This window comes from Salvia hispanica, chromosome 3 (assembly GCF_029641045.1).
Source record: "Salvia hispanica isolate PSC_SH4W2 chromosome 3, Shi_PSC_v1, whole genome shotgun sequence".
Classification (NCBI taxonomy): domain Eukaryota; kingdom Viridiplantae; phylum Streptophyta; class Magnoliopsida; order Lamiales; family Lamiaceae; genus Salvia; species Salvia hispanica.
This window is the reverse complement of record NC_142694.1, coordinates 29,568,352-29,581,807: the sequence shown is the minus strand read 5'-3', so window position 1 is coordinate 29,581,807 and position 13,456 is coordinate 29,568,352. Positions and strand designations below refer to the sequence as shown.

General features: G+C 27.8%; 1 protein-coding gene across 1 annotated transcript; it reads left to right on the top strand.

Moving 5' to 3' along the window:
- The first annotated feature begins 7,120 nt into the window (after positions 1–7,120).
- LOC125215499 (uncharacterized) lies at positions 7,121–7,644 on the top strand. Its single transcript, XM_048116930.2, has one exon. The coding sequence runs from the start codon at positions 7,225–7,227 to the stop codon at positions 7,498–7,500; it is 276 nt and encodes a 91-aa protein (XP_047972887.1). The 5' UTR covers positions 7,121–7,224; the 3' UTR covers positions 7,501–7,644.
- The last annotated feature ends 5,812 nt before the right edge of the window (positions 7,645–13,456 follow it).

Sequence of the window (13,456 nt, the reverse complement as noted above, 5' to 3'; positions counted from 1 at the left end):
TCGGGCATGGAGTTTGATTCCTCAAGTAGATTCTTAGAGGCGTACAATTCATATGGAAAAACACAAGGTTTTTGCGCTATTTCGAGAAGTAATTCGGGCAAATATCTAATGTTTTCCGTTATTCAGATATTCATATTATCTTATTTGAAGTTTTGGCAGTGATGATTCCAGGATTTTTCGTCTTGGGGTACAATAAATTATTTTAGCTCTTGGAAGCTTCAAATCTAACTAATTCTTTTTATTTTCTTTTATTTTTTTCTCAATCAAAATTTATGATTTTATTTTCGTTATTGAAACAATGTGCAGAAGAGAATTGGAAAGATATATATTATGAACAAATGATATCTATGGAGTTAAAATACACTGAAATATTTTTAAAAACCTAAAATGATAAAGATATGAAAAAAAATTATTTTAATGATTTGAAAAACAGTGATCAATATATGTGCTAATTTTGTAGGTTGCAAATATATGAAAATATTTTAAAAAGCTAAAATGATGCAATTATAAAAAGAAAAAGAGCAAATGGCGAGCCGCGTTGAAGGGGATTAAACTCAGCAAATGGAATAAACAAAAGTACAAAAAGCAACGGCGAGAGGCGGCATTAACATGGGTCAAACTCAGGCCTCCTATGTGCAAGTGGATGAGAATACCACTAGATCAAGTCCAAAATTTATAATTAGCCGTATCTAATTTCTTTATCAAGGCAAATTGAGGGTACCACCATGTATCCACGTGGCTCCGTCACTGAGTTTGGTCTTTTGATATAACTTTTTCTAAAATTAAGACTGAACTACATGAAAAATCTCTTATTTTTTGAAATGGGCCATTTCAGGTTCCTAACTAAAAAAATATCATCAGAAGACCCTAATCTTATTAAATATAAGAGTGAATAACAAAAAAATTTGGTCCCTGAACTATGCGTTTATCTTGCCGTTAGTCCCTAGATTTTCAAAATATCGCCAGACATCCCTGGACTAAGCGTTTATCTCAAAATTGGTCATTTTTCACTGTTTCGTAACGAAAATACCCTTTTGGGGGGTTTGGGCAATTTGGTCTTTTTACACTTCAAATCTAATATTATTTCAGTGATGTATTAAATCTGATATTATTTCCAAATTATCATTCTTCTTCCCTTTTACTATCCTTCACTTTGTTTCTTTATTTCATTATTAGATTTAATTTTATAAAATTAAGTTATATATTTTTAATAGTTTTAATCATAAATAGATCATATAACACGATTTATTCTGAGATAAATATCCATCCAATGTAAGACTAATATAATTTTCGTTTATTAATTTGAAAACAATCAAAATAAACTAGAAAATTTCAACAAAAATTCTCCTATATCTAATTTTAGTAATATCAAATTTTTAGTCAACTTCAGAATTTTTAATCACAAGCAATTATAACAACCGAACGAATGCTAAATAGAATAGCTCAACCAATTCAGCTGAATACTATATTAAATAACAAAAATAATAGTTTCAATATTTATAGTGTCCGTGAATTAATAGTTTTAATTAAAAAATTTATTGATATTTAAAAATTAAAATTTAAAATTTAATTTTATAAAATTAAATCTAATTGATATTCTATTGAGCCTTCGCTCGGTTGTATAATTGCTTGTGATTAAATATTATGAAGTTGACTACAAATTTGATACTACTATTGAAATTTTCTAGTTAATTTTGATTGTTTTCAAATTAATAAACGAAAATTATATTAGTCTTACATTAGATGCATATTTATCTAAGAATAAATCGTGTCATATGATCTATTTATAATTAAAACTATTAAATATTGATTAAAACTAAAGAGGTGTCGTACCTTATTGATTAAATATCAGAAAATGAGTCTTATAAGGAAGAAAGGTCTCATTTTATTATTTTCGTATTAATTAATGCGGATAATAATAAATATGTATATTATAAAAAAATTTAGAAAGTGTAAATAATGATAAATTTTTAATAAATATGAAGTATCAGAAATTATTAGACAATTACATAAAAAGTTTCTGACAAAAATGTCCCAGAAATCACATGTCAACAATATAATGATATGACAAAAATGCACTTTTAGGCCTTAAGGGCATTTTAGTCAGAAAAAATAAGATATGTGATTATGTTTAAGGTTTGGGTCGTCTGGCGATATTTTTTTTGTTAGGGACCTGCGGTGTTACAAACGGAAATGTTAGAGACTTTTCACGTAGTTCACTCCAAAATTAAATAACTCTTATTATAAACATTAAGAAAATATATGACATAGATCCCAAAATACTAACACTACTACTTCAACTACTTTGTTCTCCTTTTCTCTCTTACTTTATCAATTTTTCTCTCATACTTTATTAATTATGAATTAAAACTGTAACGTTTCAAATGTTTCTATTTGTCAAGGATGGAGGTAGTATAAATTTTGTACTATCTTTTTTATTATAAGGATACATGATATAACACACATGTAACGAATGTCATTAGTAGTGCACTGCTGAAGTCGACACAATAATGAAATTCAATGTAGATGATAAAGAAATTAATCAAACAATTAATTTTTTGAAAAATAAAAAGTATAATTTTAAATTTTAATTACTTATAGTTTATGACTTTTTAACACATTTAACGTTTATTAATACCCACAAATATTTATTTGATTAATCACGCGTATAAAAAGTTTGAAAGTGAGCTATAATATTAAAATTAAATTAATTAGTGGTGTATGAGTAAAAAAATTAATTCACATAAATATAATAGTAATCGTTAATGTATATATACAAAACATTAATTTGTTAATAAAGAATTATGAACAATAATTTGTACCACACCAAAAAGTTTTTATACGTCAAACTCAAAAATATATTTGCATATTTTAAGATATTGTTCGAAATAATGCTTATGAATATATTGTGGAATAAATATATATAAGCCTAGATATACAGTTTTATCAATATCAATATCATATCTAGTTAGTTGAGTATCTTCAAAACTTGCGGCAAAACTTCAAAATTTCAAAAATTGCGCCAATATTAAAGGATCAGATTCAATATATGATGATTAAAGGAAAAAATTTTATGCGCCAAACTAGTTGAGTATCTTCCCCCAACTCCTTTGGATAGATACAAACTTTGATAAATAGATTAGATATAGAAATAATTAAGGAGCAAATATATACGATACAATTTTTTTGATAGTTATATGTTAGATATGAAAATCACGTTCAACTATTATATATACTTCTCATTCATTTAATTTTTACATTTATTAAATAATTCTAAAATGTCTTCAGAGTGGACGTCTTCACCGTCAAAAAAGACTTTGGAGATTCTTCACTACACCAAAAGGAGGGAAGCTAAGGCTCTCCAAAGGAAACTTCACCAGTTGTTCAAGCGCATGGCCAACGATCTACATCCTCATGTTGTTGAAAATTTGCTCCATGGACACTATCCACTCGGCAAGCTCTACCCGTTGTATCGTGAATTTAAGGAAAATCCATCCGGAAAAGCTAGAGTGCCGGCGACATCCGATGTCATTGTCATTGATTGATTTATGTTTTTTTTAAAACTTTTGAATTAAGTTTCAATTCTTCTTGTTTGCATTTAATTATTATGGATTAATGAAATTGCTTTATTTTTGTTCATTATTGTGTTTTAATAGAATATGTGTATTGTTCTTCAGTTTTCAATAAGTTCGGTTTCGAGATTAAGTTTATAGGTTTAGTTGTTCAACGTACATGAATATAGTATATACAAATAATTTAATAGTAACAAATAATTAGCGTTATGAAGTAGTATTAAAAATTTGTTATCCAATACTATTGAAGTGTCGTTAATCAGATTTATAATATGTGATAAAAAAATAATTAATACTATATAAATTTTGATTGAAGTAATTTTAGTAACAAATAATTACTACTATAGTTGAATTGAAATTTTCAATATTGATAAACATATTATTTTCGTCATTTTTTATTCAGAAGATTGTTTATAAAATACTCCCTCCGTCCGCGAATAAGAGTCCCGTTTTTTTATTTTAGTCCGTCCGCGAATAAGAGTCTCGGTTCACTTTTACTATAAATGGTAATATGGTCTCAACTTCCACTGACTCATTCCACTCACATTTCATTTTAAATTAATATATACAAGTGAGACCCCTATTCCACTAATTTTTTTCCACTCACTTTTCTTAACATTTCTTAAAATCCATGCCGCCCATGAATGAGACTCCTAATGACGGACGGAGGGAGAATAAAAAAATCCATTTGCATAGTTTTTTTTTTTGTCTCATAAATATCATCTGGTCAATTCTCTCTTTCTACTCTGTTCCTCCAAATTGACATTCCACAACATTTTTTTCTCCAAAATTAAATTGCACACATCTTATTTTGTACTCCCTCCGTCCCCCATTAAGAGTCACACTTTTCCATTTCAGTTCGTCCCCAATTAAGAGTCACACTTCATTTTTACCATAAATAGTAAGTAGGTCTCACATTCCACTAACTCAATCCACTCACATTTTATTATAAAACCAATATAAAAAAATGGGTCCCACATTCCACTAACTTTTTCAACCAACTTTTCTTTACATTTCTTAAAACCCGTGACCGGTCAAAGAGTGACTCCTAATAGGGGACGGAGGGAGTAATTTCTAACTTCTCCTAATATTTCAATAATCTAAATGGAAAAACTCACATAGAGAAATTGAGATTCCCTGACGTTTTTTTCTCCAAACACAAATCTAATTCAGATTTGGGGATGATAATTTTCAAAAATTGGAGTCATTATTTGAGAACTAGTCTAACAGAAACAATATAAGCATCACTGAGAAAGAGAATTGAAAGAAGCATCGCTGATAGAAAATAAGAACTGAGCAGAAAAATAGACGCAGAATTGAAAGAGGATTGTAGAAAGAAAAAGAAAAGGAGAGAATCGATTAAATTGCAGTAGAATGAAAAAAAAAACTGAAACAAAACGAGAGAATTGAAGAATAGGCGTAGAGAATTGGAGAGGAGTGGTGAATTGTGGAGAGAAAAAAAGGAATAAAATGACTAAATTGAAGAATTAAAAAAAACAGAGGACGGAGAGAATTGAAAAGGGGAGTCGCAGATTGTGACGTCGTACGAGAGAAAAGTCATTTATGGAATATTAATTGATTTAAAAGGAATTAAAAATCATGAACCAGTTATAAATGTGAATTACCTAAAATATCCAATTACGTACGTAATTATTCTCTACGTTTATCACTGCTCGAATTTCCTAAATTTATGCTAAATTCGTATATATTCACAAATATCTTATTTTTAACATATAAATAAAATTTAACACGGACAAAATCTCCACAAATTATTAATTGACAACAAAACTAATATATTACACGTCAATATGTCAATATCTATATTTGATGATATAAGGAACCAAATATGAATATATAATTAAATATATTAATAAGATATACTAATAGAAAACGTATTATACTTTTAAATTTTTACAATGAACTAAGAGGGACTAAAAAAATTTTAAAAACAAAATTTATAATTGACTAATGGAAATTACTAAATTCATACTAAATCCATATATTCATGCTGATATTCTTTTAATACAAGGTTGGTTATGGAAATTCCTAAACTTACATATTTCCACATGAACTAACTCCATATGATAATATAATGAACCAAATATGATTATATAATGAAATACATTAATAACAACATTTAAATAATAGAAAATGTAACAAAATAATATTTTAAAATTTTAACAATAAACTAGGTGGGACTGAAAATCTTTGAAAACGAAATCGGTAATTGATTATAGAAATTCTTAAATTCATGTTAAATCTGTATATTCATGATTATATTCTTTTAATTATTGTTGGTTATGAAAACTCCTATATTTAGCTAAGTCCATATATTAACACATGTTTTTTTTTTTTTAAAAAAATGGTATTTTCGTACGAAAATAGTGGAAAGAGTCACACCATTAATGCGTTTGCATAGTTTAGGGAGGTCTCACAATATTTTTTGGGGAACGCCTAAATGGTGTCATAATTTAGTTATATATTGATGATTAAAAAAAATGATAATGCTAGTTTGCATGAAAAAATAAGAACACACTGCTTATTGCATGAAAATAAAGAAGCTCAAACACAATATCCATTTCTAGTTGAAAAAAATTATTACTATAGTACTATCTAATTTTTTAAGAATCAATAAATAATAATATTCCCTCCATCCCATGTTACTTGCATTGTTGTTTTTCGGCTCGTCACAAACTTCTTACACTATTTATAGTTTCAGTTAGAATTAATACATTTAATTAATATGTTAGTTTAAATTAAAAACTCTTTTATTAAGTGATGTCTCATTACACTTAAAATTCTTATTTAATTATACTAAAAAATCAATCCCAAATTTACGGTCTAAAATGAAAAGTGCGAATAACATGGGACAGAGGGAGTATGATTTTGATTTTTGATGAAATTAAAAATTAAGTTATTTGTTTAATAATAGGAATTACAAAATAAAAAATATGAAATAATAATAATAATAATAATAATAATAATAATAATAATAATAATAATAATAATAATAATAACGAAGTAATAAAATAAGTTGTTATATTAGATTTATGGCTGTACTAAAAATTTGATAGAAACCAGAGCTGTAGCCTGTATTATATTGTATTGATTCACGGCGCACATAATTTTCACAATACCATCATCTATAACTTTCTCTGTGTCTTTTATCTCCACTTCTTTCGGCTACCTTTATTTTCAGTTTTTAAGACAATCAGTGGGTAGCAAATTGTAATTAATCAATTTACGATACTAACAAACATGGTATAGATCATGCCTCAAAAGCATTCAGTTGGCCACCGAGATTTAAAAAAAGAAAGAAAAGAATACTAATATTAGACGAATTGCCAATCCCTATAATCTACGTTACCAAAAATACAAATTTACCTTTAGACGCACGGCATCGCTACAAAAATGATTGATCAAAATAAATAAAACTTGGCAAAGATGATTAGTAAATACAGCTTTCAATCATAAAAGAAGTGAGCTGTCTCCACACATCATCAATTCGAACCATCTAGACACGCCTCGCATTTAATCACTGCATTCCTCCCCAAGTAAAACCCTAGATTTTTTCTATAAATTAAACCGCCACCATCTCCCAATTCCGCAATAAAAAAAAATTGGAGGCGAGAATCCTGTGTTTGCAGCAGCTATGGGGTTGAATTGGCTTCTCAGCTTTGCAAACACGATCACTCTCCACCAATCGGCGGGCGAAGGAGGCAAATCGTCGAGCGGAGAGGAGAAGCGGGCGAATTACGGATTCGAAATGCCGCTGCATTATCCGCGATACGCGAAATCGGACTACGAGAAGATGGATGAGGAGAGGCTGGATTTGCTGCTGCGGCAGTATGGGCTGAATTTTGAGGGCGATTTGGAGGAGAAGAGGAGGTTTGCGATGGGGGCGTTTCTGTGGCCGGATCAGTTTTGATTCAATTATTAGATTAATTATTATCTCTAGCTTTGTGGTTTTCTATGTATGAATCGTTCTTCTCCATTTCGTGATGTTGCTTGTAAATTATAAGTATAAGAGGTGGATTTAGTTTTATACTATTACCAGTGTTTTTTGGTTTCATTTGTTGAGGCTGACAAGAACAAATTCGATTACCTTGACAAAACCGATTGTTTGATTACTTGGATATAAAATTACTGTTTCTAACACAATTCACAGTTATTACGTCAAGAATCAACAATACTGATTGATTATTGCCAATTTTGCAACCATAGATATAAGAAATGATTAATTAGGTTGGTAGCAGAGGCCAAGAAAATTTGTTGGTGTGGCTACTTTGCAGTTGCAGGCGAGGCAGAATCCATGGTAATACAACAGAGGAGCAGCGGAGGTGGCAAAGCTTTACCGAGCGAAGGTGGCTGTAATGTTCCAAATTTGTGTATTTTCGGATATTTATTATATTAAGAGTAAAGATTTATTTTGGTTTATATTAAGAGTAAAGATTAATCAACAAAAATTATAGTGTCTCCTTAAATTTTAATGGTTCTTATTTTAATCGGTTTTCTTATTAACTGTTGTTGCTTTATTTAATTGCCCTTTAACTACTGCTCCCTCCGTCCACGATTAAGTGTCCCACTTCTAAATAGCACGAGTTTTAAGAAATATTAAGAAAAGTGAGTAGAAGAAAGTTAATGGAATAAAAGTCTCACTTATATACATTAGTTTTAAATGCTATATGAGTGGAATGAGTTAGTAGAATGTGAGGTCTCTTTACCATTTATGGTAATTATGAACCAGGATACTTATTTGTGGACCGACCAAAATGGAAAAACATGACTCTTATTCGTGGACAGAGGGAGTAAATTTGTAAAGCTAAATCAATATCAAATTACATTGATTATATACGAAAATGGAGTACGAAAATAAGAGTATGATCACTACTTAAAAAAAAGGTGTTATTTAATTAGAGAAATCGCATGAATTGAGGTTGCACTAAGAAATTGGAAAATGACACTATTAATTTTTTTAAGAGTGAACTACATAAATGGTACCTGATCTTTCACTTTCACACATAAATGGTATCTGATCTTTATTTTATATCGTTTTTGGTACCCAGTGATAAAAATAACCATAGGTATCAAATATGTGATTTTTTTTTCATGGAGGATATTTTTGGAAATTTCAATTATATGATACCAAATATGTGATTATTTTTTCTTCCTTTCTTATTTCTCTTTTTCTTATTTAGTTCCTTATTCTTTCTTTTTTCTCATTTTCTTCTTTCTTTTTAGTATTTTATCTTCCTTTCTTTTTTTCTTTTTTCTCTTTAATTTATGTTTCTTCTTCCTTCTTTTTTTCTTTTTTCTTCTTTTTCTTCTTTCGTTTTAGTGTTTTATACCTACATCTTATTGCATTATATAAATAAAAAAACAAAATACCTAATTAAATTAATTGAATATTTTTTATTAAATTATGTTATACTCATATTATGGTTGAAACACCTAACTAATAATATTCAACTTTTATATCATTATAGTTCACAATGTTACTACTACTACCACTACTACTACTACTACTACTACCACTACTACTACTACCAATACTACTACTACCACCACTACTACTACTACTACTACTACTACTAATACTACTACTACTAATAATAATAATAATAATAATAATAATAATAATATTATTATTATTATTATTATTATTATTATTATTATTATTATTATTATTATTAGTATTACTACATAATATTATGTGATTCATAATTTATATAGTTATATTACAATTATTTATTAATTACTATTAGTTTTTAGTATTATAATAATAATATTATTATAATAATTAAATATAATTATTATATTTAAGTATATTTGAATGATATTAAAAATAAATTAATTATTAATTTATAACATCAAAATAATAATATTAATATTGATTAATAATAATAGTATAAAGAATTAGGAGAATGAAAGAAGATATTATAATATCACTTTTGGTACAAACTTTATGGATGCCCAAAATACCCTCTATGACATAAATGGAAAAATATATTTGTTTAAAGGGCATTTTGGGAAGAAAATTGCATCAGGTACCAAAAATGTTATTTGTAGGTACCAAAAACGATATAAAATAAAGATCAGGTACCATTTATGCAGTTCACTCATTTTTTAAAGTACTAAGAATTACTATTAATAAAATAATTGAACCTGAATGATATTATTATTTCGTTCGATAGCAAAAGTATTAATAATAATAATAATAATTATTATTATTATTATTATTATTATTATTAAATATGAAATACTATTATTAATTTGTTGGATGATAATATTAAGAAATTAACTATATAGGCATGTAGTTGTTTTTATAATTTAAACTTTAAAAAATTATTTAATAATAAAATAATTGAATGTAAAATATTATTTGGATGATAACACTAATAAACTAAATATATATATATGCAGTATAGTCGTTTTAATTACTTAGAATTATAAAAATAATTTAATAATTAAACAATTGGATATGAATGACTATGATTATTTCGTTAGAAGGTATACTTAGAAATTAAGTATATATATATATATATACATGTAGCTATTTTTGTAATTTAGATATTTTAAAATTATTTAAAAATAAAATAATTGGATGTGAATGACTATGATTAAATTGTTGGACAATGATACTAAAGAAATTAAGTATACATGCATGTAGTCGCTTTTATAACTTAGAATTTTAAGAATTTTAAAGTACTATTATTATTATTATTATTTCATTGGATGATAAAACTAAGAAATTAAGATATAACCATGTAGTCATTTATAATTTGGAATTTTCAGAATTATATATAATAAAATAATTGGATGTGAATGAGTATGATAATTTCGTTTGATGGTAACACTAAGAAATAAAGTATATATGCTTTAGTCATTTTCATAATTTATAAATTTAAAAATTATTTTAATAATAAAATAATAGGATATGAATGACTAAATATGAATAAATTGTTAATGACAGCACTACGAAATTAAGTATATATGCGTATAATTGTTTTTATAACTTAGAATTTTAAGAATTATTTAATTACAAAATAACTGTAAGCGAAATATTATTATTACTAGTATTAACACATGTACTATGCACAGGACATAAGAATTTCAAATAATGAAACAATATATAATAAATTTATAGAAAATATAAATTCAAATCAATATGAAGATTTAAAAGAACATAAATGTATTTATCTTGTTTAACTCTAAATGAAGAATTTACTACGTCCTAATGAATGAAATATCAATATAATTTTAATTTATAATCTAAGTAAAATAAAAATAATAAAAATTAATAACAAAAAAAAAAGTGTAACAGTGTAACTATATTCAAAAAGTATGACTTAATTAGAATAAGATATACAAATATTATTTCTATATAACAGTATTACTATTACTATTATTAATATGTTAAAGTTGACTTTTATGTTTTCATTTACTACTATTTTCTTAATATTCTCAATCCTAACGTCTAAACTTTTAGAAAAACTGATATGAATATTATTCAATGATTTTTCCTTTTTTAAAACATATATTAATAATACGTAACTTTAAATAATTGTTCATTTTTATTCAGAAAATAAAAACAGTTATCATGTTTTCTTATTGAAAATATTCAAACCAAAAGAAAAATATTTATACGGAGAATAAAATGATAAAACAAAACAATTTTGTCATGATAAAAGAAAACTTTAAACTCTAAACTCTAAACTATTATTATTTTTTATTTTTAAAAAAGAAATTTTTTTATCACGAAGCTAATGAATTCAGAATTTTATAAAATTTCTTACAAAAGAAAAATTTATAATTTTTTCAATAATTAGTTACTAAATAAAATTAATATTACATCCCCAGGGCCTGAATTAGGTTTTGCAAAATGGGCTTGACCCAATTCTTTAAAAAGTACAAATGCAAAATCCGTCTCCCTCTCCTCCCGTCTTCTCCTTCACGCCGCCACCGCCATCCCTGCCCGGCCTACACCACCTCGCCGCTGCCGTGTGGGATAGCTGCGAGGCTGCACTGCTCGCCTGCCTCCCTCTCTCCTATCTTCTTTTTTATCCCTAGCACTGTCCTCTCCCACGTCCACCTCCCTCGCTCTTCTCTCTTCACGCCCGTCGTCACCCTCCTGCAAAGCTGCATCGCCGCCTCCTACTCCTCATCTCCGGCATCTCTCTCGCCGTCTCACCCAGTGCATCACTGGCCTGTCCCGGCTGTGCCGCACAACCGCAATTCTCTCTTTCTCCTTCTCACCTTTCTCTCTCATTATCACACCACAGCCGCTGCTGCCGTCCGCCGCCGCTCCGACGATGATTGGGGGTCTTCCTCGATGCACACTTTCTCCTTCCTCTTTCTTCTTCTCCCCCTTATCTCTTTATGTTTTATTTTGCAGATTCAAAGTTAGGAGTAGTTTATAATTGTTCCAAATCTTGATTGGGAAGCTATCATTTGATTGAACCAATTTTCTATCCAATAGTTGTCATTTCTCAAAATGACCAAAAGGGTAAACAAAATAGCTTCATATTTTCTCTTCAAAAATGATAGAATTGTCTTTTTACCAAACTGTCACTTTATATTAGTAAGATTTCTTTGGATGATAACACAAGAAATTTAGTATATATGCATGGGGATTTAATCAAATGCAACTGTACAAACTCCAAACTATGATATGAGCCGTTAAAAAATGTCAACAGATAACAAAATATCAGCAACAGAAAACATCAACACAATGTCAATGGTTGACACCGTGTTGACATCAAATCTTGAAATTTTGGACTGTGTTGACATTGTGTTGATGGTGTGTTGACACTGTGTTGAAAAGTTTGCAGTTTGTACAATATATATAGTTTACATTTTATCACTACCCCTATGAACAGTAGTCATTTTTTTATACTCCCTCCGTCCCAGTTTAAGAGTCACATTTTGCCATAAAAGTCCGTTCCAGTTTAAGAGTCACATTTAGAATTTTCCATATTTTGTAATACAATTTTACCCCATTGTTTATCAAAATTATATAAAAATGTCATTATCTACGTTAAAATAAACCAAAACAAAAATTAAAAAATCAAAAAGTCAAAAAGGGACCCACCTTCAACCAACTCACTTCATTTATTACACACTCCACCATCTCACTTCATTAATTACACACTCCACCAATTTCTTAGAACCCGTGCCATAACTAAATGGCACTCCTAATGTGGGACGGAGGGAGTAATTTGGAAACTTAAAAATTATTTAATAATATAAATAAAATATGGATTGGATGCGAATGACTATGATTATTTCGTGTGATGAGAATACTAAGAAATTAAGGAATCAAAATAAACACGTGAATTTAAAATTAAGGAATCGAATTTTTCCCAGACAGAATCCTAGCAATCAAACATGGCATAAGATATTAAGCATATGCATGTAGTCGTTTTTTATAACTTAGAATTTGAATAATTCTTATTATTTCTGCATTGGATGATAACACTGATAAATTGAGTATATATATGCATGTAGTCGTTTTTATAACTTAGAGTGAATGATTATTTTGTTTGATGATGACACATAGAAATTAAGTAAAGTATATATGCATATAGTCATTCTTGTAATTTAGAGATTTATAGATTATTATATTTAATAATAAAATAATTGAATGTGAATGACTATGATTTAATTGTTGGACAATAATTCAAAAAATTAAGTATATATGTATGGGGATGTACTAGTATAACAACTAATTTTAAAGTTACAACGTACCAATCTGGTGCTGCCATGTGGCACAAAAATGCAATATTGTAAACACTAAAATGCAATATATATTTGTAGAAGCTATAAATGAATTTCGGCAAATTGCATTTTTGTTATATGCAAATTGCATTTTTTATTGTTGAGTT